The sequence below is a fragment of the Tympanuchus pallidicinctus genome, unplaced genomic scaffold (genome assembly GCF_026119805.1).
Source record: "Tympanuchus pallidicinctus isolate F22 unplaced genomic scaffold, pur_lepc_1.0 scaffold2, whole genome shotgun sequence".
NCBI lineage: Eukaryota > Metazoa > Chordata > Aves > Galliformes > Phasianidae > Tympanuchus > Tympanuchus pallidicinctus.
This window is the reverse complement of record NW_026294721.1, coordinates 36,785,269-36,811,494: the sequence shown is the minus strand read 5'-3', so window position 1 is coordinate 36,811,494 and position 26,226 is coordinate 36,785,269. Positions and strand designations below refer to the sequence as shown.

At 39.4% G+C, this 26,226-nt stretch overlaps 1 protein-coding gene across 4 annotated transcripts in view; it reads right to left on the bottom strand.

Moving 5' to 3' along the window:
* Window positions 1-26,226, bottom strand: part of SPATA5 (spermatogenesis associated 5) — a 179,952-nt gene that overhangs the window by 25,732 nt on the left and 127,994 nt on the right. For 3 of the 4 annotated variants that reach the window (XM_052682666.1, XM_052682665.1, XM_052682668.1), the window contains one exon: window positions 9,778-9,942. The exons of the other annotated variant lie outside the window; for it this stretch is intronic. In XM_052682666.1, the coding sequence (XP_052538626.1) occupies window positions 9,778-9,942 (165 nt within the window). The remainder of the gene's footprint in view (window positions 1-9,777; window positions 9,943-26,226) is intronic. 4 annotated transcript variants of the gene reach the window in all.

Sequence of the window (26,226 nt, the reverse complement as noted above, 5' to 3'; positions counted from 1 at the left end):
GACACAAAAAGCTTAGGCTAAGAACGTGGTAACAGTTAGAAGCAGTTTAATTAAAAAGCAAAATGTTCCACAGGATTGCTCCTACCATAGCTAATAATTTGCTGCACAGCTATTACCGTGCTGTTTCCATCTGCCAATAACCATTTAATCTTTTTGCCAAAGGCAGTGGAAAGCCTTAGGTATTTTCATATGTATTTTAGGGGAACCATAAAAGATAAATTGGAAATAGCAACTTCCAATTCTTGAAATACAAAAATCAGAGCTAGACTAGAGCATACAGCCATCAGTGTTTCAGAAACTGCCTGACAGCTTCTACTCCAGGCAGTGTTTGAAGGGTAAGACTCAAGTTTGGTGCAAATGCACAGTCTTCAGTAGAATCCAAGTAAAAAACACAAAGTGAGCCACGGATAGCTCCCCTTAAAGTGCATTCCTCAACAGGACTGCAACTCTCATTCACAAGAAAACCCAGTGTTCAGGAGAGCATTCAAAACAGAAAGTATATGACATAAGTGCAAATCTCTGTCTGACAATGTCAGTAAGGTTGCAAATACCTTTCCACCTTCTACACCACGGCTATCTTAATCCTCATCAGCTTCTCAACCTGTTCTAGAGTTCCTGCTGCACAGCTACATCTCCCCAGAGGGTCTGCAATTCTAACAAGGTTATCACTACCGTTTGTGGTTAAAGAAGAAAAGCCTGATATCTCCCTACAAAAAACTCACTCAGAAAAATAAAAGTATGCATAATCCAAACTCCTTTGAAAGAAAGGATGATAGCAAGTATGTAAGATTGTGATGGATATCCTTTTTTTTTTTTTTTTTTGGATGAGAAATACTGAAGAATATCATAGTTACAATGCTAAAACAAGAACAATCAAGCTCTCCAATCACTATATTGTTAGTGGCCATCCCTCCCAAAATAAGCTCAATGTTTACTTAATTAAAATGAAATTTTGGTTTCCATGCCATGAGAAAGGATTGGATGCAGAATAGTCGGTGCATGTTCTATACAAATGAAGCTTAATAATGATACCTTTTATGTTTAAAGCTCAGTATACCCAGTGTTTAAGATACTTACTGTCTAACAGCAGACAGTGATTTTATTAGATATGTTTCTATTAATTGTTTATTACTAGGTTCCAAGTTTTCACAAGAAACAATTACTTCACCAATGGCTGCAAAAGGCAAACATCCTATTTCATGTGTACACAAAGATACCACTATATATTCAAATATTTCAATTCACACACACCTCTCCAATCTTTGTGGCTCAGTGAAGTGTAAACAGTTAGCATTGTTATTAAAACACACATTCTTCATTCACAGGAACAATGCTCAGCTAGATTAATAAGCTTTTATTCCCAGGCTCTATTATTCCTCTGCCATTCATTAACATTTCTTCCACCTTGACGGCAATTTAGCTGGCACAACACTGGAAATACAAGTAGGTCAGTACAAGGTGTTCCTCTGTACATTTTCATAGGTTATAAACATCCCATCTGAGTTAGCCTTCAGGTACTGCATTTAAATATTCCTAATGCCAACTAAGATAATAATCAGAACTCTTGGGGATCTTACTGTCCAAGTACTATGCTTATTTATGGAGGACGGATTCTGTTAAGACTGATGAGGCAATTTCAGTAGGGAGGCAGGGAACCCTCTGCAGCTCTCCTGGCCAACCTGATGCCTGAGATCATGCCTCAGTGCTACCTTCAAGGGAAAGCCCCTTAAAATCCTCACCGTGTCCAAAGAGAAAAATGTATATAAGCGTGGAAAAAAGCCAGACTGAGCACCGAGGTCTCACAGTCAGACACTGCATACTATTAAAAGAAATCATAACAGGCATTTAAGCCAGTCAGACATGCTTTAATCTCAGGACATGGGAAACAGCAGGAGATGCAAGAACATTTACTTTTTTCTCCCTTGTTTATGAAAAATGTGGCTACAAACCAGTGTTTTCACTGAAAACCTACCAAAAACTTTGGACGGTTCTTTCGCTAACGTACTTTGTCATAATCAGTGTTCACAACAATTTATATACATTGAGGACCTCGTCTTGCAGTAGGGGTACAAGAGTCAAGGATCAAGATTTCATTCTCTATGAAATGCAAAGTCTTATTGATGACTTTCTCTGATTTTTACACCTTATCTTTTACTTCAGGGCTTGAACTGAGTCAAACTCAAAGCAGCAAACTTCTAACTACATTCCCCATAATACATACCTTACAAGACCAAGTTGCCATCACTACAGGCTTAAATCAGAAAAAAAGAGGTCACTGGGAAAAACATGTTGAATTTTTTTCTTTTCTTTTTTTCCCATAAAGGCAAAGTCTATCACTCTGCACTGATTTGAGCCTTTGTATTATGAAAATGAAAGCACTTCAAAAAGCAGAAAGCAATCGACACTTTCAGTTCCTTCCTGATGGTAGCAAATGCTGTTTTAACTCTCAACATTAAATACCTACATTTGTGATTACTGGCATATGGAAAACGTGTGATATAAACCACTGATGAATAATCCTCCCTTTCAGATTGGGGAAAAAAAAAAAAGGAAAAAAAAAAAAAGAATGAATTAAATTAGTTGTTGCTACAAATAACTCACAGGCAAAAAATAAAATTAAAAGAAAACAATAGCGGTAGCCTAAAGAGGCATATTTTTTCCTTCAGGAATGAATTCCCATCTGCTTTTAAAGACCAACATGTTTTTCCATTACGAGGAATTACAGCCAAAACCAGGACAAGAAAGCAGCAGAGTCACAAGCAAGAGCAGAGGGCAAGGGAAGCTGGCTGACAGAGTATCAGTCAAGGACCCTCTTTACGAGGCCTTGCTGCAGTGATGGCTGAGCAGCCCCTGCAGTGATGGCAGCATACTGTCCTCTGCAAGCCACAGCTCAGCAGCGGCTCTGTCCTGCAGCCCTGGCCATTCTGGTGAAACTTTGCTCCTTATGGTTTCATATAAGTTCATCAGAAACAAGCAGCACCGTCAGCAGAGTACTGCTTGCTTCTTGCATGGTTAACGCTCATGTTGCTGGTTCTCTCTCCAGACAGGCATGCAGCATGAACCAGCCCTGCGGGGGCATGGTGAGGGTACGAGTATCCGTGTACAAAACCCATGCAGACAATGCCATTAAAATAATTAATGAAGACACAAGTGACAAAGGAGGAAAAGACATACTGAAATTAGCCCTAATTTCCCTGAACCCCAGGCAGTCCATCATTCACAGAATCCAAATTTTCACGTTTCAGAAGCTGGATAAATTTTATACCTAAATGCTGTTTGGGACACACTTGGGGGCTCATTCAAATTCCCTGTGGCATTCTCCCCAGATTTCTTTAAGGACTGCAGCTCTTTGGGTTGTTTAGGAAGCAGTGCTGACGGTACCCTCCTGAGCTGTTAATGGGACTGACCTTTTCGGAAATGCTACTGTCCCTTCAGCCAGATGCATTAAATCTCATCTGCTTGATTAAACTATTAGCAAATCATTATCTCACTAAAGGATAAAATGTTCTTCCCCAGATGAGCAAGCCATGCATAAATTTCAGTGCAAACACTCCTCTGTATATCAAGCCTTATGTTTTACATAAACACACTAATTGTCAGCCCTGTTTTATATACTGGTGGGATGAATGCATGCAGGATGAATGCAGTTCTTTTTTGGGTCCTGGCTGAGACAAGACATGATGAGAATCAGCCCTCTCAATGCTATCGTCCCCAGCCCCATCTCGGAAAAACACAGGAACGGAACCAGATCCTTCTAAAGCAGCTGAAAAGGAGATCGGGGAGGCACAGCACAATGCCACGACACTCTCGGGCTGATGAGTGATTACCCAGGCACTCAAACTGCCCTGGTTTTCAGTCTGTCCAAGCACATTCTGCACGTACGAGGTTCTTGCGAGACCGGCAGTAAGCAAAATCCCATGGGAAGTCCTGTGTAGTTAGTTATTTCCTTTCAAGTGATTCATCTCATTTATCCCAAGCACTGACATTCAGAAAACATCTTGAATGCCAGGTATTTCCTCACCTTCCAGCCACCTGTGCCAAACACATCCTTGGTGCTGATAAACATGTGTAGGAAGGTGGTGATCCTGTATTACCCATATTGGATGAAGGCTGAGTCTCTTTTCCACACCCACCCACACAAAAATGTTCACTTTTCAATGGCTGCCATGAATTAATAGATCTTATGCATCAATCCAAGAGAAACTTCAGAGGTTCATCTGAGGTCTTAATCTTGCTGTATATTTCAGTGTGATGGCATCCCTTGTCATACAGGATAATGTTATGTTTTGGTGCAGAGCAAAGCAGGACTCCTTCATACGGAAAGGCTGTCTAGCAGAGTCAAGCCAGAGCTAATTCAGCACAGATAATTTAACTAACAAAGCACATTTTCAAACCACATATTTCCGATGAGACACAAGCTTTTTTTGTGTGTGTGTGTGGTATCTTACAAGTTCAAAACCTGAGGCTCAGTCCCACGGCACAACATGTTGAGCACCTTCAACAACTGATGAATTGAATGGGAATTGAACATGCTCCGCATGTAATATAACTAAGCAGAAAAGAATAAAACCACATTCATGCTTAAAAAATGAAAACCATGAGCTTTAGCCAGGACATGATTTCCAGAGTCACAGAAACTCTTCTCTATTATATTTAATTTTAATTTTTTTTTTTAATTGTCTTAATTCCCTAAAGTCTGAATATATAGGCTGCTACACAATGGATCAGTGGATACATTGCTGTTTAAAAATGTTAGAAAGTCTTTCTCTGAAGTTTGGAAGATCTTTTGCTTCATGGAAAACTACATATGAAGAAGATAATATATCCTAATTTGTCTGATGCCTTGTTTTCTTTATATCTAAGCCCTCTCTTGTGCTTATTGTAGATGTACTTTAATAACTGTTTTTTCCCCACTCTTTTAAAATACTGTTTACATTTCTGTATGCCTATGGTGAAATATATCCTCATTTCTTTTGTAGTTAGTGACTTCTTATAAGAGAAAGAAAGGAGCACTGGTTTGGTTGTTTGAGATGTTTGGTTTCTTTTTAAGTTTCTAGTTTTAGTATGTCTGCATCCGGTAAACAAGTACATGCATGTTTTGAAATAAATATTTTAATAGGCAAAGGCTTCAGCTGATTAGAGCTAGTGTGCTGCTGCAAATACACTTTTTTTGGCATCAAATATGCACTCATTTGAGCCACAGCAAACCTTCATTAGATTTTTTTTTCTTTTTTTTTCCTCCATTGTGTTCCCATCGAGAGTTATTGCAAAGTGAGAAAGATATTTTTTACATTAACTACTCTGCTCTGACTAAAAACCAGTGAAAGATTTACAGGTTCCCAGATTCCCGCTTTACTATTGTTTCCTGTAAGCATGGAAACTGATAATGCTATAGAAACAATGTCAGACTCTGCTTTCACCATGACCTGATTTTAAGAGTCAGTCTCATCAGCTTATCTTTATAAGAACACCTATGTACCCTAATCAAGAATATTTGATTTGTTTTATTATTTCTAAATAACTTTAAACTCAAAACAAGTGAATATTTGGTTTCAGCTTCTACCTAAAACCTCCCTCTTTGTTACTGCCTTCTGAACTGTGACAAAACTGTAACATAGCTGGGGTTCAAACAATTAAAGAAGGTCCTTCACTCTACCAGGTTTATTCTCCTTTTAAGATCATCAACTTCTAGAATAAAATATCTCTGTAGTGGTGAAACTTTCTACGGTGGTCTTAGTCCCTTGCTCATTCCTTTTCACAAAGAAAACTTCAGAGATCTGAAGTAAGGTACATTCCTTCCATTTAATTTTTAAAGGCAAATGATACTTTTATTTATTTATTTAACAACAGAAGTCCAACAAAGATATCGGCCTTTGCTTTATAAAGGTTACTGTCCTTTCCCCAGGTGAACAGGTGTGACAGCTACAACCTCTCATTTCTGGAACAATGTATAATTAAAAAGTTACAGGGTAAACAATTTCCTAATCAGACACTGTCCACATAATTTTGCTCTTACTTGCACTACAAAGGGTTTTAGAATCATAGAATCATTCAGGTTGGGAAAGACTCCTAAGACCACCAAGTTCAACTATTGCCTAACACTACAAGTCCACCACTAAATCATGTCCCAACATCTCTTAAATACCGCCAGAGATGGGGACTCCACCACCTCCCTGGGCAGTACAATTCCATTGCCTGACCACCCTCCCCATGAAGAAATTCTTCCTGATACCCAACCTAAGCCTCCTTTGGCACAGCATGAAGCCATTGTCTCACATCCTATCACTTGTCACTTGGAAAAAAAAAAAACAGACTGGCACACACTTTGCTGCAATTTCCTTTCAGGTGGTTGCAGAGTGATGAGCTCTTCCCTGAGCCTCCTCCTTCCCAGACTAGCAACCTCAGCTCCCTCAGCCATTCCTCATACGTCTTTGAGACAGATTGAGACTACAGATCTCAAGCCAACAAGTATGATAAACCTAATCTGAACTTCAAATGAAAAAGGTGAACCTCTGAGTTCTTTGATGGCCGATCTTCCATAATGCAAGCTGGCTGTAGTGATGTCAGGAAAGAAAACAAATAAGATCAAAAGAACTCACATTATTTGCAATTTAAAACATAACACTTCTATGCTTGAATCTTTAACTAATCACACTTCATAGAAACATGGTGACATACCAAACAGATAAAATTTCTCCACATGAAGAATGGCAGTGAAAATGCTCTGGAAAAAACTATGCCCAGATTGAACAATCTCTGAGTGAAGACATCTCCAAAGCCATTACAAATTATCTTCAGTTCTATAAAGGGGCAATTTTGCTCAAAATAAAATGCAGTAAGATAAAAGAAGAATTAAATTTTTAAGAGATTCGATGTTACAAGGCATTTGTTACTCTAACCAGTTTTATTACTTACTACTTTTTATTACTTATTACAGCAGACCTATCCTTGTAGCTAGCTGCCCTGTGCGTGGCTCCCACAGTGCTAGCCAGAGGTTGAGGCAGTCAGGGGAAAAGGAAAAGCTAAGGATGCAGCCAAATAAGCTGCCTTAAAGGATAGAGAGTATGTTTCTTGGTGTTGGTATTGGCTCCAAGGCCAAACACTGCAATTCAGAAATGTCTAAAAACTCTCTCTCACTGTCCTGATTTACAGACATTCGGGTATCCATGAAGAAAAGCCTAAAGCACCACTGTAGAGCAGAGCTGTGAAGGTATCAACATGCAGTGCAGAAGGGCCAGGAATTAAAGATCAAACTAAATGTCAAATATTCCTAAAAAGCAGAGGCTTTGCTTTACCTATTTAATTGCTACATTAAAAGCTAACTACATTGATATTTACATGAAACTTCACTTGCACATGAGAGAAGGAAATGCTAGTTCATCATCATAAATTATCTTCTATCTTCTCTCAAATGAAACAGTGGGAAGTAAACACCCTATTTTCCTACTGGATGGACCTTTAACATACTCATTAAGATAAACGTATGTCCAGCAGATGAATGGAGATAACTGGTCATAAGGGCTGACATGCAAAAAAATGCACGTGCTGAACTATGTGTACTGAACATTTCATCGTAGGATGGTTCAAGGTATCTTTACATGAAACCCCCATCTATACAGCACCCTCTAGTCACAAAACCAAGCATTTTCCATTTCTTTTTCTAAACAAAGGGTATAACAGTGGAATGAGAACTTGCCATTCAACAGCGGAAACTATTTGTAAAGCTGGGAAGCTGAAGACACGAGGAAGAAAAGGCTTTAATGAAACTGGCCTCTGTGCGTGCCAACTGTCAAGACTTTTTATATATTTTTTCCAAGGAACACTGACTGAGGATTTTTCCATGTTTACTCTTTACATCTCAATTATTACAATTCTTTGAAGGATGCCAAACTACAAAATTCATAAGAAATGCATATTAGAAACAGGCAGGCTTTTTTCCCCTGCAACTAGTCTGCAGTTGCATTCAATGACCCATTAACTTATTTTTGGTTCTGTACAAAGCCAGCATCAAGACATTTGCAACTCATTATCTAAGCTAAGCACAAGAATTCACCACTAGAGCCTCGGCTGACCCAGATCCAAAGGAAATCCCCATATGCTTGGAATTTCTGAAATACAAGCATTACAGTCGTTGCCTGGTAAGAAAACAGTTTCCATACACAACCAAAGATATGTTTATATTTATGTTTTTGGAGGCTTATAACTTGGCAAGAAGCACATATATCTTTCCAGGGCAGTAAAATTTTTATCACTGACATCAGGGTAAAAATACAGTAAAGTTACCAATCCACAACACTGAGGCAGTATAGATGCAACAGCTCTCTAGACCAATATTTTAGCCCACAATAGGAAATTCTTTACTTTTATTAAATTATTATAATGAAATCCCACTTTCAACAAAACAGCTTCACTCACTGTGTCATTAATTCATTGCCAAAGCATGGCTCGTCCTGTACTGCAGGGGAGGAAGGCCACAGGGCATTTAACTTTGGTCTCTGCCCTTACAGAGCCTCCTGGAACAAGCCTCGAAGCTAGTCTGGATGCTAGAGTTGCACATACAGCTGCACATGCTGAGGTCTGACCCCAGTGCCTTTGACTTGGAGAAGGGCATCTGCTGCACTCTCAGCAGTGCCCTCACCAGCCAGAGGTTGCTTGTGGGCAATATAGCTCTGTAAAATGCACCAGCACTGCAGTCGTTAAATGAGCAGAAGCCTTGCCTGGGAGTAAAGAATAATTAGTGGCCAGTTGAGAACAGCCATCAGCATTACAGGAGTCATGCAAACACTTTAGTCATTTTTTCTTTCGGATCAAGACAAAAGTTCAGCTTATTTCCTCGTATTTGTAAACAGCACACAGAAAGATGGGGTGAAGTAAGGCAATCACATTTTCCACTCTGCTATGGAAAATGTAGAAGGTGACTAAGTAATTAGAGATGGTATGATAATGCACACAATAGGACTGGCTACAATAAGGCAGAAACCTTAACTGTGGCATTTCATATCTTCTAAGAGATCGAACTGGCAAACTAAATAACATTCTTTGAATTTCTGAATTATCATAAAATCATAGAATGAGGAAATAATGAAATATTCTTCTATAAGACACTACCATGAATAATACTCAGGGAGCAGAGTGGTGACCACAACGCTAACTATTATTGCCAGGCAGCCTATTTGAATTATTTTCTCCTCCAACCCAGGCGGGAAATAATTGCCTGACATACACTGTCAGAAGCTGACTAACAGCAATGAGCTATAAGAGCTGCTGTGAACTCTTGATTATACAGAATAGGAAAATATGAGCCTTAAGTGACCAGTGAATACCCTGCAATTCCCTTATGCTGTCTGACAATTGTGTCTCTCCTTCAATCTGAGGCCATTCACCATAATCCTAAATGCAAAATATCCCTGAGGAGACCCATTTGAAATGCCTAGGCAGCTGGGGACACTTGCCTCCATTTCCTTGAGCTCATTCTGACAGCACATCCTAATGAAGCCACCCGTGACCTTACTAAGGCTCATCCTGGAAGAGGCCCTTTCTCTGGCAGCAGTACTCTGATAGGGATCTTGAAGGTTAAAGAAAACCCAAAACACTGATATTCCGTTTTCTGAACAGAAACACAGAAATCATAATGTACTCAGTCAAACAGTCTCTTCTTATGACTCCATCCTCTCACATACCATTTTGGAATGGTATGATGGATGACGCTTGATTTCAATTTTAAAACTACCATTTTGTGCATTGGCTCTGTGGCTATTACCATACAAAAAGCTTTACCTCTGCTCCTGAATACTTGTGGGTGTGCTGAACAAGCTCTGCTAAGCAGATTTCCTCACTGACTGGCATGGACCGAAAATGAAGTTTGAAGATCTCCCCACGAGTGGCTGCATCTGGCAAAGGCACATAGATAATTCTGTCTATTCTTCCCGGTCTCAGCAAAGCCTGCAAGGAAAATGTCACAGAAAGTGGTATAAGGAACAGCATATCACATCAAGAAAGTAAAAACAGTAAGTCAATTAAAAACAATAATAGCAACAAAACCCAAAAACCAATTTCAGCAGAAGCAAGAAACTGCACAAGAACAATTAAGCTATGTGCTAGAGAGATTACTCTCTCACACTGCAATATATCAGTCACTGAAAAGACAGTAAAGCTATTCAACTTGTGAAATACCAGTTGATGGAAAAAAGGCATCATGAAGGAACTAAAGTCATTTTCCTAAAATAATAATTCTAGGCTTGTTGCAAGGTGTACTGGAATGCTAGGGCTTGGCAAAAGGACAGGTGGCAATGAACATTTCCTAAGTTCAGATCTTCAATCAAGAGAAGCAGAGGAAAAGAAAGCTGAAATAAAGCTGGCATCCTGCATTCGTATTTATTTATCCCACATTACTAGCACTGCACACACTTAACCAAGAACATAGTCACGTTTTTCACACACAATAAGGTAATTCTAAACAGAGACAGTGATGTTCACCTTTAAAAAGGAGGAGAAAAAAACCACAGACCTGCAAAAATAATGTAGTTTTGGCATCAGTTTTGGACTGTTGGAAGAACGTTTCTCCTGTGCCACAAAACAGCTGAAAATTCAGCAAATGATTAGTTACAAGGCCAGGCTCCAGTTCTGCAGCGTCATACAAGTACAGGGAACCAGTGCCATAAAAAGCAGCTGGAGGGTTGTCTGGGGAGTTCATCCCTGGGACAGGTCAGTGATGAGGCTGTGAAAACTCCATCCTTGAGGCTCGGCGCGATGAAGCCAAGCCCTCCTCAATCTAGTGCTGGTGACAGTCCTGCACCTCATGGGTGGGGACTGCAAGGCCTCTGGAAGCCTTCTTCAGCCAAGCTTTCTATCATTCCATGGTTTCTGGAATGGGTCAATAAGTAAATACTATCTATGAATAAAATGATTATGTCTGATACACAGGAGAAGCCAAATCCTTAGATAAATGAGATGAGAGGAAGCTTATTTCCCTGTATTTTTACAAATCTGTAAGAATTTTTTAAATTAAAACCATTTACTGTAAAAAAACCTAAAAAATAAAAATTAAAACTCTCCCAGCCTGACTTGACATTTGAGGGGGAAAAAAAAGTGCAGAGCAAATGCACCTAAATAGTATTTAAAAACTATTTTTTAAAAACTAGGCAATGTTTATAAGATTCAGCATGTAACCTAAATTGTTTTTATGTTATGATTCTCCCTTGGGCAGAGTAGTTCAAGTTTCAGATGACTGGAGATATTGCATGGCTGTCCTGGGCTGTCAGCCAATAAGTCTTTTCCCAGCCTGATCATGTCAGTGAAAGTCATGCTGAAAAAAATAGTAGGAAAGAACTTTTCTTCCTGCACAGCATTGATCAAGTTAACACCCTTCCTAGAGTTTCTTTAAAAAGACTGTTGTGGTGCTTCAGAATGGAAAAATGTATCCTGAATGTTAAGAGATGTCTTGTTATTTTTAAAACAGAACATGAAAATGTTCAGTAGAAAGCACATGGCACTGCCGTGTGTTTCATTGGCCTAGCTAAGGACATAGCAAGGGAAGACTTAAGGCCCACACCTAGCCCCATACTCTGACTCTATCAGTGGCCAATGCTGGATCCCAACAAAGGAGAGCAAGAAGCAAGCTGTCCACCAGTACTTCCTTATCAGGCTGTGCTACTTGCCCCAGCACTCTCGGTATATTCACCAAGCACTCAACACACCAGTGATAACAAAACTAGTGTGCAATTTGGGGTCTAAACCATGTGTGTATCAAGATGTTGAGAACACACCTGGAAGAGAAATTTGCATGTTTCAAGACTAGGCTTGGAGGAAGAGGAATTACACTGCAATTGCATTCTGCATGCTGTTAAGAAAATGCCCATAGATAACTGCTATTTAGAAGAAATACAAAGTGCTCAAAAGAGTAAAATGGTGCATCTCTTTTAAATCAATGCAGGTTTAATCAGGAAGCCTAGATAATTAGAACATTTTCTAGAGACATCTTAGATCCTACTAATAAATAATCACGGCAGTTGTGCAAGAGGGTCAGCAAAACGTTTGATAGAAAGAAGGTCCTGACCAGCCACAACTAAATGCTACAGCCACAGGTTTTCAGCTGTGGGACAGACTCTTAACATAATGCAGCACCCACTCTAGAAAAGCACAAATGCAGATATCAAAGAATGAATGAATTTTTTTGCTCCACATTACTTAAAATTGAGTTTCTTCCAGTTTGTCCCAAATGCTTTGTATATCATATATATAGTCTTAGTTGGAAGCTCAAGATTAAAACATGCCTCTTGCTACAGTCAAGCATAGGAATGTTATCCAAGATAACCAGATGTGCTGGAATCCTACAAAACAAAGCGCAAGTCAGTCTCTGTAGTGCTTCCTCGTTACGTAAACAGACAAAAAGAGAGGAGAGAAAATACTCTGTTAACTTCACTTGTGAGGAGTTCCAAATTCCCTCCTCCAAAGAGAAAAGCAGATTCATCTGAGAACTGGTCTCTACCAGTGGTCACAGCAGGTCAACCAGATGGACAAAACCTGGCTTCCCTGGAAGACCCTGGGCACAGCTGCACTTTTCCCTGAAGGCCAACACCAAAGCGTCCCAACACTTTGACTTTTGGCAAGCTTTAGAGGAACTAAGAGTAGAGGCCAGAAATGGGTTGCAGAGCTGTTGTGTTGCCCGTGAGTGTGAAGACAACCAGAGGGCAATGGCAAGCCAAGGCCATTTCCATCTGCAGACACCTTGTTAGCCTCCTGGGCTGGATGTTGAGGATTTTGTCTCAGTGTTCTCACACTCAGTTTTCCTCCTTGACCAAAATAATTTGGTAGTCAGAACCGAGCTGCACACAGAGCATAGCACTAAAGGAACAAGATATCATTTTTTATATTTTTGCACTGTTGGAAGTTTCTTCTGAAGGAAAATGAGCCCTTCCTGGTTTGCTTATAGAAGCTTGATCTGGTATTTTATGTCAACAGCTGCAGCACCATTATCACCAAGGCCATTAATGGATGCTGACACAATCGTCCTCCTCAGATCCATTTCACTTGCAGAAGTAAAGAAGGCTTTCGGAGATGGTTGCTCAGAGCATGCTATGACTTTTACAGGTTGTCCCAGAAGACAAAGCTTCAAGCTTGCAACTTCCCCTCTAGAAATGTTCATGGGGAGAAAAAAGCACATCCAGGTCACCTCCAGCCCAGTTCCACTGCTCAGAGGGTGCGGTGGGCACGGCAGCCTGGGGACTCACCAGCCATCACGGGTTGGAGATGAAGCCACCTGGAATTGACCCTCACTGCCAAACTGAAGGAGGAGAAGTTTGGCAAGAGCAGCAGCAGCAACAGGAGAAGCAAGACTTGGCTGTGCGAGGAGAGGCAGCTGGGGGAGGGTGAAGAGTTGAAACGAGGCTGCAGGTTCGGGCAGATAGGAGCTGCTGGGAGTACAAAATTAACTGCTTGCGGCTGGGAGATGCAGAACTGATTTGAGGCTAGGAGCACACAGAAGGTGGGAAGTTGATGCAGCCAAAATTAATTGATGTGTGCACAGAGCTACATAATTCACTGATGTAAAGATGTGAGGGTTGCATAATTTATGTAGGCCAGGAAGGGCACAAAATTAAGTAATTGGGGTTTTGGTAGAAACCAGAATACTTCATGCCATTATGCCTTTCTTTTGCAAGTTTATATAATTTTTTGTTGTTACCACAACAGTTATGAAAGGGGTCTGAGTGCCCACACACTGAAGGGTTATGAGTAGTAAACATACACAATATTCTTCAGAGGAGCAACAGCATTCAGGAAAGTAAGATAATCATCAAGTAATACACAGTATCATCAATAGAAAAAAACACACTTTAATTAAGAAGAAACTATTGCCCTTTGAAAAAGAAATGCTTAAATTCTGTACTAATTAGAGTATTACTTCAAAATATAGCATTGGAAAAGATAAATGGTTCAAAAATGTGTATTTTGTGTGCAATTATGAAGATAATTATTTCAGGAAGCAAAACTTAAACATGCAAAGCCAGGAAAATATTTGTGGTTCCTGTTAAGAATGAACTAGAATTAACCCTAGGGCTTTGCTAATTTTCTTCTTCTTTTCCTTTTTTTTTTTTTTTTTCTTCCCAACATAGTTAGCTTTTTTCAAAGAATGCTTGGCCATTTCAGCAACTACATCATCAAACAATGCAGAATTGTAACACTGCTAGAAGCACCCACAGCTGATGAGCCTTCTCTAAGATGGAAAAAGTAGCTTTCCTATTGACATACTTCTTCAGTTACATCTACATTCATCGAAATTTTCTTGATTGGATCTTGCAACAAAACTGCATACATAACATAAATGTAATACCAGGAAACATCATGAACGCTGACAAAAATTTTGATAGCAAAATGTAAAGTACGTAGCAAAGCATAAGCTGCACAGTAAAGTGCATACTTAGGTGTGTAAGAGAGAGCAAGTAGGTTCAGCAGGTAACAGAAGTTCATCTGGAGAATTAATGTTACTGCATGTTCTCTGCTGCAATCAATCTCCACAAGCAGGAACGGATTTTTATATTAAATTTAAGGCAAGTATATACTTTCTTCTCCTTCTCATTATTACTGTTAAGAACACAGAACCTGAAAAACACAACTAAAAGTTTAATCCTGCCTTTGGAGTCCAATGAGATTAGACCACAGAAGAAAATGAGAAAACTGGAAATAATAGAACAATCTGTTTCCTTTGTAATTAAATCCTCCCAACTTGAATTAACAATTGCTATTTATGAACCCTGGGTATAGTCCCTACTTACATGAACTCCTGAACATAAGAGGTACTTTATATCTTGTAATCTAATTTAGTAATGCAAATCTTTTTACTTTCATCAGTAGAGTATTTAAACATATGTAAAGCATTTAGAAGTAAGTCATGTTCCTGCTGTGTAACTTTTTGTGAGATCCTTTCAGTGTTCTTGCACACATGTCAGGACAGATGTATTGCAAGAAAGGAAAGTATTGGGGGTAAGAGATAGGCCAAGGAAGTTAATTTGTTAACAACAATGAAAGGATTTTCTGGAGCCATGATATTTCATCTTGCAGAAGTGAATTCAGCTCCCATAAAGATGCTTCAGCTATACTTCAAGGCTCAACATGTGTGAAATTTTCATTCTTACTTTGTGCCAGGGGAGGTCAAGATTCCAGTGCAATATGTCAAGAAACACTTAGAATTTTAGGATCTTTGAAAGTTGCTCTTTAAACAGACAGATGGAACCTTTGTGCAACCATGGATTAATTAATCAAGATTAGAAGGTACTAAGGAGAAAAGGGAGGCAGGGAAAACATTTGTGTCAGTATTGTGCACTTGAAAACCATGGTCCTGGGGAGATCTAAATACTATTGCTCTGCAAGGTTTTTCTTCCTCCTCCATCTGGCATGCGCTTACTCAGCAGGCAACACTGCCTCGCCATTTCAGGGGACACACTTATGCGCCATGTCACAAGGCTGGAGTATTGTAGTCACAGGCTCCTGAGTCAAGCAATACTGCTGTTTTCTCGCCAAGAGCCCCTTTCCTCACACTCTTCCTCCTCCCCACCTTCTTCCTCCTGTGCCAACATCTGTCACCACCATCAGCACATGCCAACATCTCTAACCAGTTCCCCTCTTTGATGACTTGTTTGTTGGTCACCACCCTTGTACTTCTCCCAAGATTTGTGCAGATTATTCTCAGCTCTCATTACACAACATCTACAATTGCACTTGGGGTGGAGCAGTTTTCTTCCTTAGATTACAGTATACTCACTAATGTAAAATCTCATCTGCAGACAGAATTTTATTAGATATTATTGGAGACTAGGCCCTGCAAAATGCTGCATTCTCCTTTTCAGTCCCTACAGAAAGTCTTTACATTCTACCAAGCTTTCTAAAAATAAGGAAGCTATACAATCCCTCTGTCATGTCAGTCTTGCTCAAGACCTGGAGCATTGTGCAAGTTGACAAGAAAAGACATGATACATTTGACAGCAGGTGTTCAAGAAGAATGTGCGCTATCAAGTGGCAGTGTGAATATTTTACTCAGACACTAACCATAATTACTAATTAAGGGCAGAGAACAAATATAAACCCAACAAATAGTAAAGCAATTTGATCAAGGATACAGTTTATACCATCCCAGCCAAAAACAAAATGAAGCAATATGGAGAGTTAACCGTCTGAAAAATAAGACTAATCTGCCCCGTCTGTTAAGCAAATGTCCCTGCCTGCGTAGTATTCATCACTTTTCTCATCCTCCAGGTGCAATACCAGTAGCTTATCTTTTTACTCCAACCACAGACTTTTAGCTGTTTACAGTTTGTGTCATCAGCAGAAAAGAGAAACTTCTCAGTGTAATTCACTGCATGCTCTGAAATGGCTTTCTTTGCTAGCTACCTACAGGAAACAACACCTTCAGCTGTCATTACAGATCAGTTCCAGAAGGCAGAAAAATTACATACTCTTATTTTCTTATAGAACAAAACTTGAGAATGCCTTTACTCAGTAGAAACCATTGGTGTTCCTCATTTGAACAGTATATCCCACTTCTTTGTGTTTCACAGCACATCAGCCACTTCCACCAATGTGGGTGGGGATTTTACATGGATATGAGCATTGCTTCAATAACTGAAGCTTATAACTGAAGTTATAAACAGTGCATCAAGAAAGCAAAAATGTACAGAGTTGATGTGAAACCACATTCAGCCTACATGTCCAAAGCACCCAGAGCTTATGATTTTGAGATAGTTCTTTTCGCCCATGTGTGCAGTCAGGCACAGATGAGGTCCTACTGTGGGCTGGTTCTCTAATCCCCACAATTGCATTATCACCACAAAGTGCTGCCTGAATCTGGCATCCACACCACAGCCCTGGCCACGCTGCCAAACAGTGGGGTTTTGGGCTGCTCCAGGCTGGAAGTAAATGTGCTTCTGCCTTGGGGATATGGCACTGAGAATGTAGTGCTGGGGATTATTTATTTGCTTTATCTTGTCTATGCAGCTCAGTGAAGAGGCTCCGGGTCCCTTCTGCCTCCTCATAAGCATGATGGGGACACACGTTGCGAATGGCCAGGAAAAACAGGGACAGCTCGCAGGGCTTATGCCTCTCTGCCACCTAAACAAAGTGCTTGCTGAAGCTGAGAAGAGCTGAAAACCTGTTTGCAAAACAAACCTGCAAAGAGCTGGATATATTAAAATATCCTTTTTTTTCATCAGAGGAACATCACTGTCCCAAACCAACGTGCATCACAGTGCTGACACAGACAGACTTTGATTAATATAGCTACTTTAAGGGGAATCGTAGAGAAAGAGGGCTTGAGGAGACTTGTTCCTTGCAGCAGTGAGACCATGTAAACACAACTGTAAGGAACAATGTGCTCCTTGGCCCATGCAGACAATACCAGTGTACGTTTCTATGTGTTTTTGTTCAGATAGGATTAAAATATCTCAAGAAATAGAGTTTCAATCACTTCTCTTGGCAGAAACATCTGCAGGCAGATATTCTGCAGCTGCAGAACTAGTATCTCCATGCTTTTTTTTTTTTTTTTTTTTTTTACTGATATTTCAAACAGTTAAATTGGCCAGTTGGCACGGCTTACTGCAATGCTCCCTGGGAGCCAAGTTTTGCCCAGGCCTCGATCTATAAAAGTCTAAACCTGTCAGCAACACACCACATTTTCAAAGCAATAAAAGCAGTGCAAATCCAAGCAACCCTACTGATATGATTCCAGATACTCCACTTTATTGTGATGGAAATTCAACTCGAAATTGAGCCTCTTAAAAGTATTCAAAGACGTGCAGACTTTGACAGCAGCATCAGGCGGCTTCTCTGCTCTGCACTGTGAACATTATCTCAGAAAAACTGAAGCAATTCAGCAGATTCTCTACAATCAGACTACCTTCTGGACAACCTAATAAAAGTTTTCAAGTGATGAGCTATTAAAAAAAAAAAAAGAAAAAGTGCCCAGCCTTACTTCTTGTTCCTGTCCTTGTGTCAGTCCCAGATCCCAGCGCAGGGCCGTAGCTCTGGCTTGCAAGTGGAACTTCAGCCACGAGCTCTTGTTCTCACCTGTGGCAAATCTTAATGGAGTGATGTGAGGAAAGAGGATGTCCTGAGCTTTGGCTGCTGTCCCACAACTTCAGTAAGAAGCAGCAGTGAGCTAGGACTCTGCCACTTGCTGGACTGCACAGAGAGGTTTTGATATGGAGAGGGAATTGTAACTCCTCTTCCTCTTCTCTAAACAGGATGCAATGCTTCTTCCCTGGTTTCTAATAAAATAATTTGCAGTGAAGTTAACTAAAGGAAAAAAACCAAAATCTATAGTCTGTGAATAAGCAATGTAACACACCCTCTTCAGCGTATGTTTACATAAGGGAGTCCTCCATGCTCTCATTTAAGAGGTGCAAAACCTCAGGAATGTCAGCTCTTTTTTTTTCTCCTCCCTCTTTTTTGGGGGTGGGGGTTTAATAAAAGAACCCCTTTAGAAAAGATAACAATTACATGTAATGGAACCTGGAACCAGACTCTTTTGGCAATTAATCACCCAGGAGCCGTTGCAATCCTGCAGGCTGTTTCTGACAGATTTTGAGAGCATTACAGGAATCACTGGGATAAGATGTGCCTGGGCTGGCTCCTGACAGGGACCGATCATGTACAAAGTGGGTTGTTGGTTTTGGGGCTTTTGAGTTTGTATATTCATACAGATGCACACCTATACACACACACAGCCGTGTGCGCCCATATACACATCTATATGGAATTCTTTCTTTACATACATGGAACAACTGCAGAACTCATTATTAGCCCAGAGGCAGAAAAAGAAAGGAAGAAAGAAAAAAAGAAAATAAAGTCCTTTTTTCCTCTTAGCAAAGATGAGCTATCCATCACTTAACAGAGATACTTCCTGTTTTGAAGCAGTTGGGAAGGCATGACTTCCAACCCAAATACTTGGCTTGGCAAACTATTCCTGTGTTGACAGATGCTTTTATAACCACTTCATTCCACCTGAAGTTTCAGCATAAAAGGAGGTGGGTTTTTTCTTTTCTCTCTCTCTTTTTTTTTTTTTTTTTTCTGAAGGAGGAGAAAGGGAAAGCAGAAAGGAGAGGAAAGGGAAGTAAAAGGAAGGAAAATACCACAATTATAACAGCTGGATGACAGAGGTTAGCATAGCTCTGACAGATGTTACCATATAACCTTATAATGACATGCTAGAGGAAAAAAAAACAAAACCCGTTCCTTGTAGGAAAGAGAATTTTGAACCCTTGCCAAAATATTACAATTCACTTTAGAAGCTTTTGAAAATTGTAACAACAATCTACCATATAACAAAATAGATTTCCGTACAAACCTATGGCTTTAGTTTACCATCACTCTGACAGAATAAATTACCAGCACTGGATGAGATTCTTTTCAGAGGAACAACTTCTCCTCAAGTGACAAAACACACAGCACACCAGCTCCATCAGGATCTGCCTAGCAGCACTTTTTTTTTTTCATCTTCTATGTTCTGTTTTCATAGGATTCATTAGCACTTCTCAGGATTGAATACTGCAGTGCGTGACAAGCAGCAATAAAGATGCATTGCACATGAGAAGATGTGTCTGTAAAGTTGCACGATCCACTTTACATAACCTTTTGTCATTATCAGTTTCTGTACTGCTTACACCTGGTTACTTTGGTGACTATCCTACCACAAAAATCTTGAACACTTTCCCTGGCTTGAGACTGAATTTCACAGACCTGTCTAACAAACTACAAATAAATAAAGTGTAAAAGAAATGTTCACTGACTGAAATAGGTATGTGAAACAATCTGCTTCTGAAGAAATAGATCAACAGAATGGGAAGCAACATCAATGAAACAATTAAAAAGCAGTTACAAAAGGCAGTCAATGACCTTCCATCATTACAGCCAATGATGTGGCAGAAGAAAAGTAGCCTACAGCTTTCATTATTTGAAATACGCTATTTTACTATCACAGCTCCGAAAGACCACTTGAAGCAACGAAGTAGATGCTGGTCCCAATAACAGTCATTCAATGGAAAGGCCATTCAACTTGAAGAATAAAGTCACAATATAAAAAATACCACTAATTTGTGTTTGAAATTGGAGACCAAGGTGATCTACTCTTTAAAATCTGTCTCAACATTTATTTTTCAAAAAGTTGTGTAGTGAAACCAATAAATATTGTTTCAAACACCTTTTTGGGAGAGGTACGGCCCTCTCAGCCCTTACTGAGACACACACACGTTAGGTGCAACCCAGCTGACTGGTGCCACTTGGGGACCAACCAGTGCACCCAAGATACTTCTCCGAGTTTAGCATGTATTGTCAGTGAGGCTTCTCACTGTCAAGGGGGAAGCTGTTGGCCAGCAGGAGCCTGCTGAGAACAACAAATAACACAAATAGTTCTCCTGCCATGTTTTCAGTACAGGAACGAGCAGAAAACACTCTAGGATTTTAACTGATAGTCCAGATGTCTGAACGCCAAGGAAGCCCTCTCACTCTTCCAAAAAAAAAAAGAAAAAGCACTCTTAAACAATTCTTATTTATAACTTGTGAAGAAATTAGATGAGTATATATCATAGAAAAGAAGCAGCTCATCAGCATCCCTGAAGCAGAGGGCACACAGCAAAGCACTGGGTGCTGGGGGCCATCTAGCAGCAGACATGCAACACAAGACTTTAACTACAGCCACTCAGTTGCTGGGGCCAGAGGAACACGCCAAGTAAGCCGTGCTGCTTGGGAGCAGCCAGGTGCTGCCCCTGATGACACCACAGCCATAGCTGCACAGGTGACACGGTTCCAGAGGTTGAGAATGTGTGGGTAGGACAAAAGAACTGCACACTCGACTACAAGATCTCAGAGAGTAACACGACAGGATATGAATGTAGTCAAGAAAGAGCTTAATTAAGAACAGCAGTGCACTGGCTGGGTCAGAAGCCAGGATACTCTGCTTCAAGAAAAGGCCCCAGCAGACATGCCTTCTCTTATTACTGTAAGCAGACAATCACTGACTTCCTCCACCCGGATGCAGGAAGACAACTTGGTGGTTTTCTCCCTCAAACATGCAGAAACCACTTTATGTGTTGATCTTAGAAACTGGTGGGTGGTGCTGAGTTTACATAAATTACAGTGCTTACTGTGGCTGTCAGCTGCAAGTGACAGATACAGCTTGGACTTCAGGATTAAAATACGTGTTTTCTAGTTATTAGGCCTGGAGCAGTGCTGATAAAAGTCCTGAAATCAGTTTAGAAGTCTGCCAAGTGCTTATGCACCCTAACAGACATGAAATGTTGAATAAAAAACTTTGGTGTCAATCAACCCACATTTTTTCCCTACACTGTCAAGAATTACCTCAAACAAATGTGAGTTCCTGACTGTTGCCCATATACCATTCTTCCTGAATGCCTTCTTTTTTGTTAAGTCACCCATGACGTCCACCTCCAAGCACTTTTTCGAGGGAGGAATTATTTTGGTTAGCCCCTGTTTCATCTTCTAAAGTCAGTCAGAAGGGATTCCTGCTATGGCAGACAGTCTGGCATCAGATCTGGCTTAATTCTTACCACATATCCCAGATATTTCCATCTTTGTTTCTGGATAATTTAAGAGATTAAGTCTTGTTCAACTCCCTGACGAATCTCAGTTTTTGTTATAAATTCATTTCATTTAATACCTACTATTTCCCTGAGGCATTTACTTTCAAAAGCTTTTAGATGTCTGTCTGTACCTTTGGTGGATTTCCAGCTTTTGCATCCATCTGTTAAGGTGGAAGCAAAATTTCTGTGGAAAACTCAGAGATCAGTTTTAAATCATAGATTATCAACATCCAAATCTTTTTCGTGCTGGTAAATGCAGCTTCTGTCTTGCTGATATATATTATCATTTCTTTCTGGGCATCTTGTTAGCTCTCACCTTGCTGCCATGCAACATGAAGCTGCCTGTTCTGCATATGACTTGTTTTTGTATCACATTAATGGAGCTGAAAATTGCTGCAGTTCTTGTTACATCGTTATGTCAATTTGGGTTTTAACTTTTTTTTCTTTTTTTCTCTTTTGTGCATGAATGTCTCTTGGTTGCCTGAAGAAAAACACCTACCTGTGGTTTCTAACAACGTACATTCTACTAGAGCCAACCTTTTCTCTTGTACTTTTTCCTCGTCAAAAGAGCAGTGATTCCAAATAGCAGAAGTGAAGTACTGCACCTCTACTTGACACCATTGTCTACAGAAAGGCGCATTCATTCTGTCAATACATACTATGAGCAAGTAAGCTTCACCTTGATCTAAAGCCTTGACGAGGCAATTACTCTTCTTAACATATCCTGTCATTTCAAGATGTTACAGACTCAATCCTGATGGACAAAGTCAAATATTATCTTTGAGTATAATCTAGTTTATAGAACGTGGTTGTTTCAGATGAGTTATGGTGGGGATTAAACTTGATCAGCACATGATCATCCTTTTGTTCATTGAACTTCAGCTGCCTTTTTTTTTGCCTGAAACAACACAGCAAAAGACTTTTCTACCAATAAAAAAGCATAGTATCATACTAAACACCATAGTAGTTTAGGCTTTAATTTCTGTGTGTGTGTAATTAAAACTTTTCTACTGACTCCATAGTTAAAAAATTCAATTATTTTTACCCATGGAGCCTTTCAACACTTTCTGGGAGCTGTACATTTCCATGTCTTTAGTTTTTGTATCATGTCTTGCGCTACTCAGCTGTTTGGTATTATCATTGCTTATTTTTGTCTCTTTTTGTTACTAAGGGATGGGCTTTTTTTCCTTAGCAGGCATCTTGAAGGGTATAAATGCGCTGGTAAATTGTTTTCCATTCACCTTAATGCTCATTTATGCTTCCTTGATAAGATCAGCAATGTATCTCTTTTATCTTCTTATACTGCATACACTTGTGAATACTTAAAAATTTACGTAACTTATAGGGTTTACTTTTTTCCCCCCAAAAGTAACAATGTTTGAATAGTTATTTTGTCCAATTTTCTCAGCTTTTACACTTACAAACCTACTGTTTTTTTCTAAATGCTTGAAAGTCTTGAAAAATACACTCATTGCACAAGCACCAAAACTGCCAGGCAGAAAGGACTAAAACCAAACTCAGTAATGCTGAACTCTTGAGGTGAATTCATTTTTCAAAGAGGCTTCCATGTTAAGTGTTTTGGGAGTATTCTTCTTCCATTTGTAAGTGTTCAAATAAGTGCGAGCTTCCAAAAGAAACAAGCCTGCACTTTGCAGGAATGCAAGTTTTTGAAACCTGCAGTAATTCCAAAGCATAAATACTTAAGTTATTGCCACATCCAAGCTGTACATTCAGTGTCGCAGAATCTCACTCTTTCAGCACCGTGGAACTGTGATGTACTAACAAAGCAGAAATAACATGGATGGTACCATCACCTAAAAGAAGCTCCATGGTTTTCCTGTCAAACTTCATTGGTGAGTTATTGCTCATTTTTAAAGTAGAAATAGGAAATAAAAATCCATTCAGTGTTCATAGCAAAGGTCTTCCCAGAACTCAAAGGTCCTGAAAATTTATTAGGTTACTTGCTTGGGAGTAATTTCAAACTATTAGATTTATCTTGGGCTCCAATCATTGTTTAGAAATAAGTTTGAACTGTTGTTAGTTTAGCAGAAACATTTGATTACTTCATCTGTCTTTATTGATTACTTCATCTGTCTTTATGTAGTAATACTCAGTTAGGTGCTATACAGACAGTAGCACAGTTCAGGATACACTTTAGGAATAACATCCCCAGAGCTTGATGTTGCCCAAAGGCAATGAGGCTTGTAAGGAGACACCTACCTTTATTCTCTACTGACTTGGATTTAACTGAGCATTTGCAAATTGCAGGAACTGTAGCAACATATCTAATGTTTAGATTATTTAGCTTACTTCTCAGTGATATCAATACTTAAGGCTGACAACTAATGACGAGATAATTTATAAGATTAGTCTCTGAAAATTGACAATTCTTGAGCTCTAGTGTTAGCAAAGGAATGCAAGGAAAACAAAATTCTACTTCACATTAGTAGCTAGATTTCCAACAATGAGATACTCAGAACTCTTGAAATTTCCTCCCACATATACTTTAGTTTTCAAAATTATTCACATATTCATTCTGAATCCATGAAGCTGTGCTTTGGCTGAAGGCCAAGATATACAGAATCAAACACTTTAAGCAAGCTGTTCTGATGAAAAACTCAGAGTTTCAAATTCTTTCTCAGGATGTAAAGATTTAATGTACCAATAGTATACGCATAAACAAATCTGTCTGTGGGAAGTCTATGCAAGGGAAATTCAGCACCTCTTAAGACGAGCATCAGAACAAGAACAATGACTGAAGCCAGGAGAATTGCATGCATGTTCTCTAAAGGCTTGTGCATTTCCACAAAATACAGACTTGGCACATACTCAAGGCCAATGAAGAATTGCCACAGTCACAGTCCCTGTGAAAACAGTACACTGAAGTAAACACACCCTCAAAGAAGTATAGACACTTAATGAGGACAGGAGAAAGTCAGAACACGCAGAAACATTTACCATTCTATGGCCAGATAGAGGATGGGGGACTAGTACAACATCATTTTACTGTAGATTTCCAGGTGAAAGAATGAACTTGGCTATGGAGCACCTTTCTGCACAATGGTAGAAACTCCAGTTCTTGATACTTTAGGACTAAACAGTCTGCTAAAAAGATTTCTGCAGACAACTTGCCTATGTATATGCACAGCGCGTGATGACATTTCCCAGCAGTTACTCTTTTTATCTGCACTTCAACATTTTATTTTCAATGCAGAGAACAGGAAACAATTTGATTCTAACAGGAATTACTGAAGAGATTTCTTCATGCTGTAATTTCTCTCAGAAAGTGTTGACAATAAATTAGAAAAACATACTTAAAATGTAAAAATGAAGATTATTAAAACGTAAGCTGAAATAAGTTGCTCTCCAGACCGAGTTAAGGATTGTGAACATCAGATTTTGATGCAACTACAACTTCACATCTGCCCAAGGTAAGTTAAAAGTCATTTGTGGATGCACAACTTAAATCTTCCCTTGCAAAAGATGCTTGGCTAAAGATCTCTTTTTTGAAGGCTGATCTTTTAAAAACAATACTTGTACATAATAGAGAACACGGTTTCAAAACTTTTGTTCTTAAATGTAGCCACAAGACTGCTAGCATTATAAAGAAAGTAAAGCAAAAATGCCACACTACAGTAACCTACAGAGATGGGTGTTAGCATCTGCATTGGAGAGTTCTCTCAGCAAAGCAAACTGACTTTGCTGTGGCAGTACTCAGATCTCCAAAGATTCAGTATTTGTTTCTGGAAATGCCTGCACAGAAACTAACATGAGTGTTTCATAACTTTCAGGAGTTTTGATCTCCAGGAAGACTTATTGGCCAACAAAACAGTCGTTGGTGCCTCCAAGAGCATCACATCAACCAAAGATGGTGGGGGGACAATGAATCTCTACATTAATGCTTCTTCCGTCTCACTGTGCACATAGGAAATGCTTTCAGAAAAATCCCAAAGGCTCTTGCACACAATGTAGAGCCTGCCCTTGTTGCACAATACTTCACACTTTATTTTCTTACTCATTAGTTCAGCCCTGAGACTGATGAAAGCCCTCTCAGCTGCACTACAGCTGTGAGCAGCTGCAGTTCTGGACCTGGCCACCACTTGTGACTCCCCTTTTTCCAATTGCTAGTTTAGTTGAGATTTTAGTATCTCATTGATATTTTCTTCATAAAGAAAGAGTCGGTTTCAGTTAAAAGTAAGTAGCATTGACCCAGAAAAAAACTGACTTAGTGATTTCAAAATGAAAATACTTGAATTAAGGATGGAATATGCTGATCTAAGTAAATCTACGAACAGACAGGTCCGTTTTATCGTCTTCTTTTCTTGAGCAAAAAATATAAAAGCACACAAAACAAAAAGCATTTTCTAAGAAGTGAATTGAATTTATTACAGTTACTGCTATATTGTAATATAAACACTACTGCTTACAGATCTTACAGATAGTTGGAGACAAAATAAGAAGAAATTATTCCTATCCATTAACCCAACTCTACCTTTCTCAAAATAAAATGGTACGAAGCAACTTTTCACTTTCATTGCAATAATCATCACAAAACTATGCTCAATTTATGAAATGAAGGACTATTTCTCACTTGCTTTTGAATGACAACTTGATACACACAGAGAGAAACAATATTTGAGAA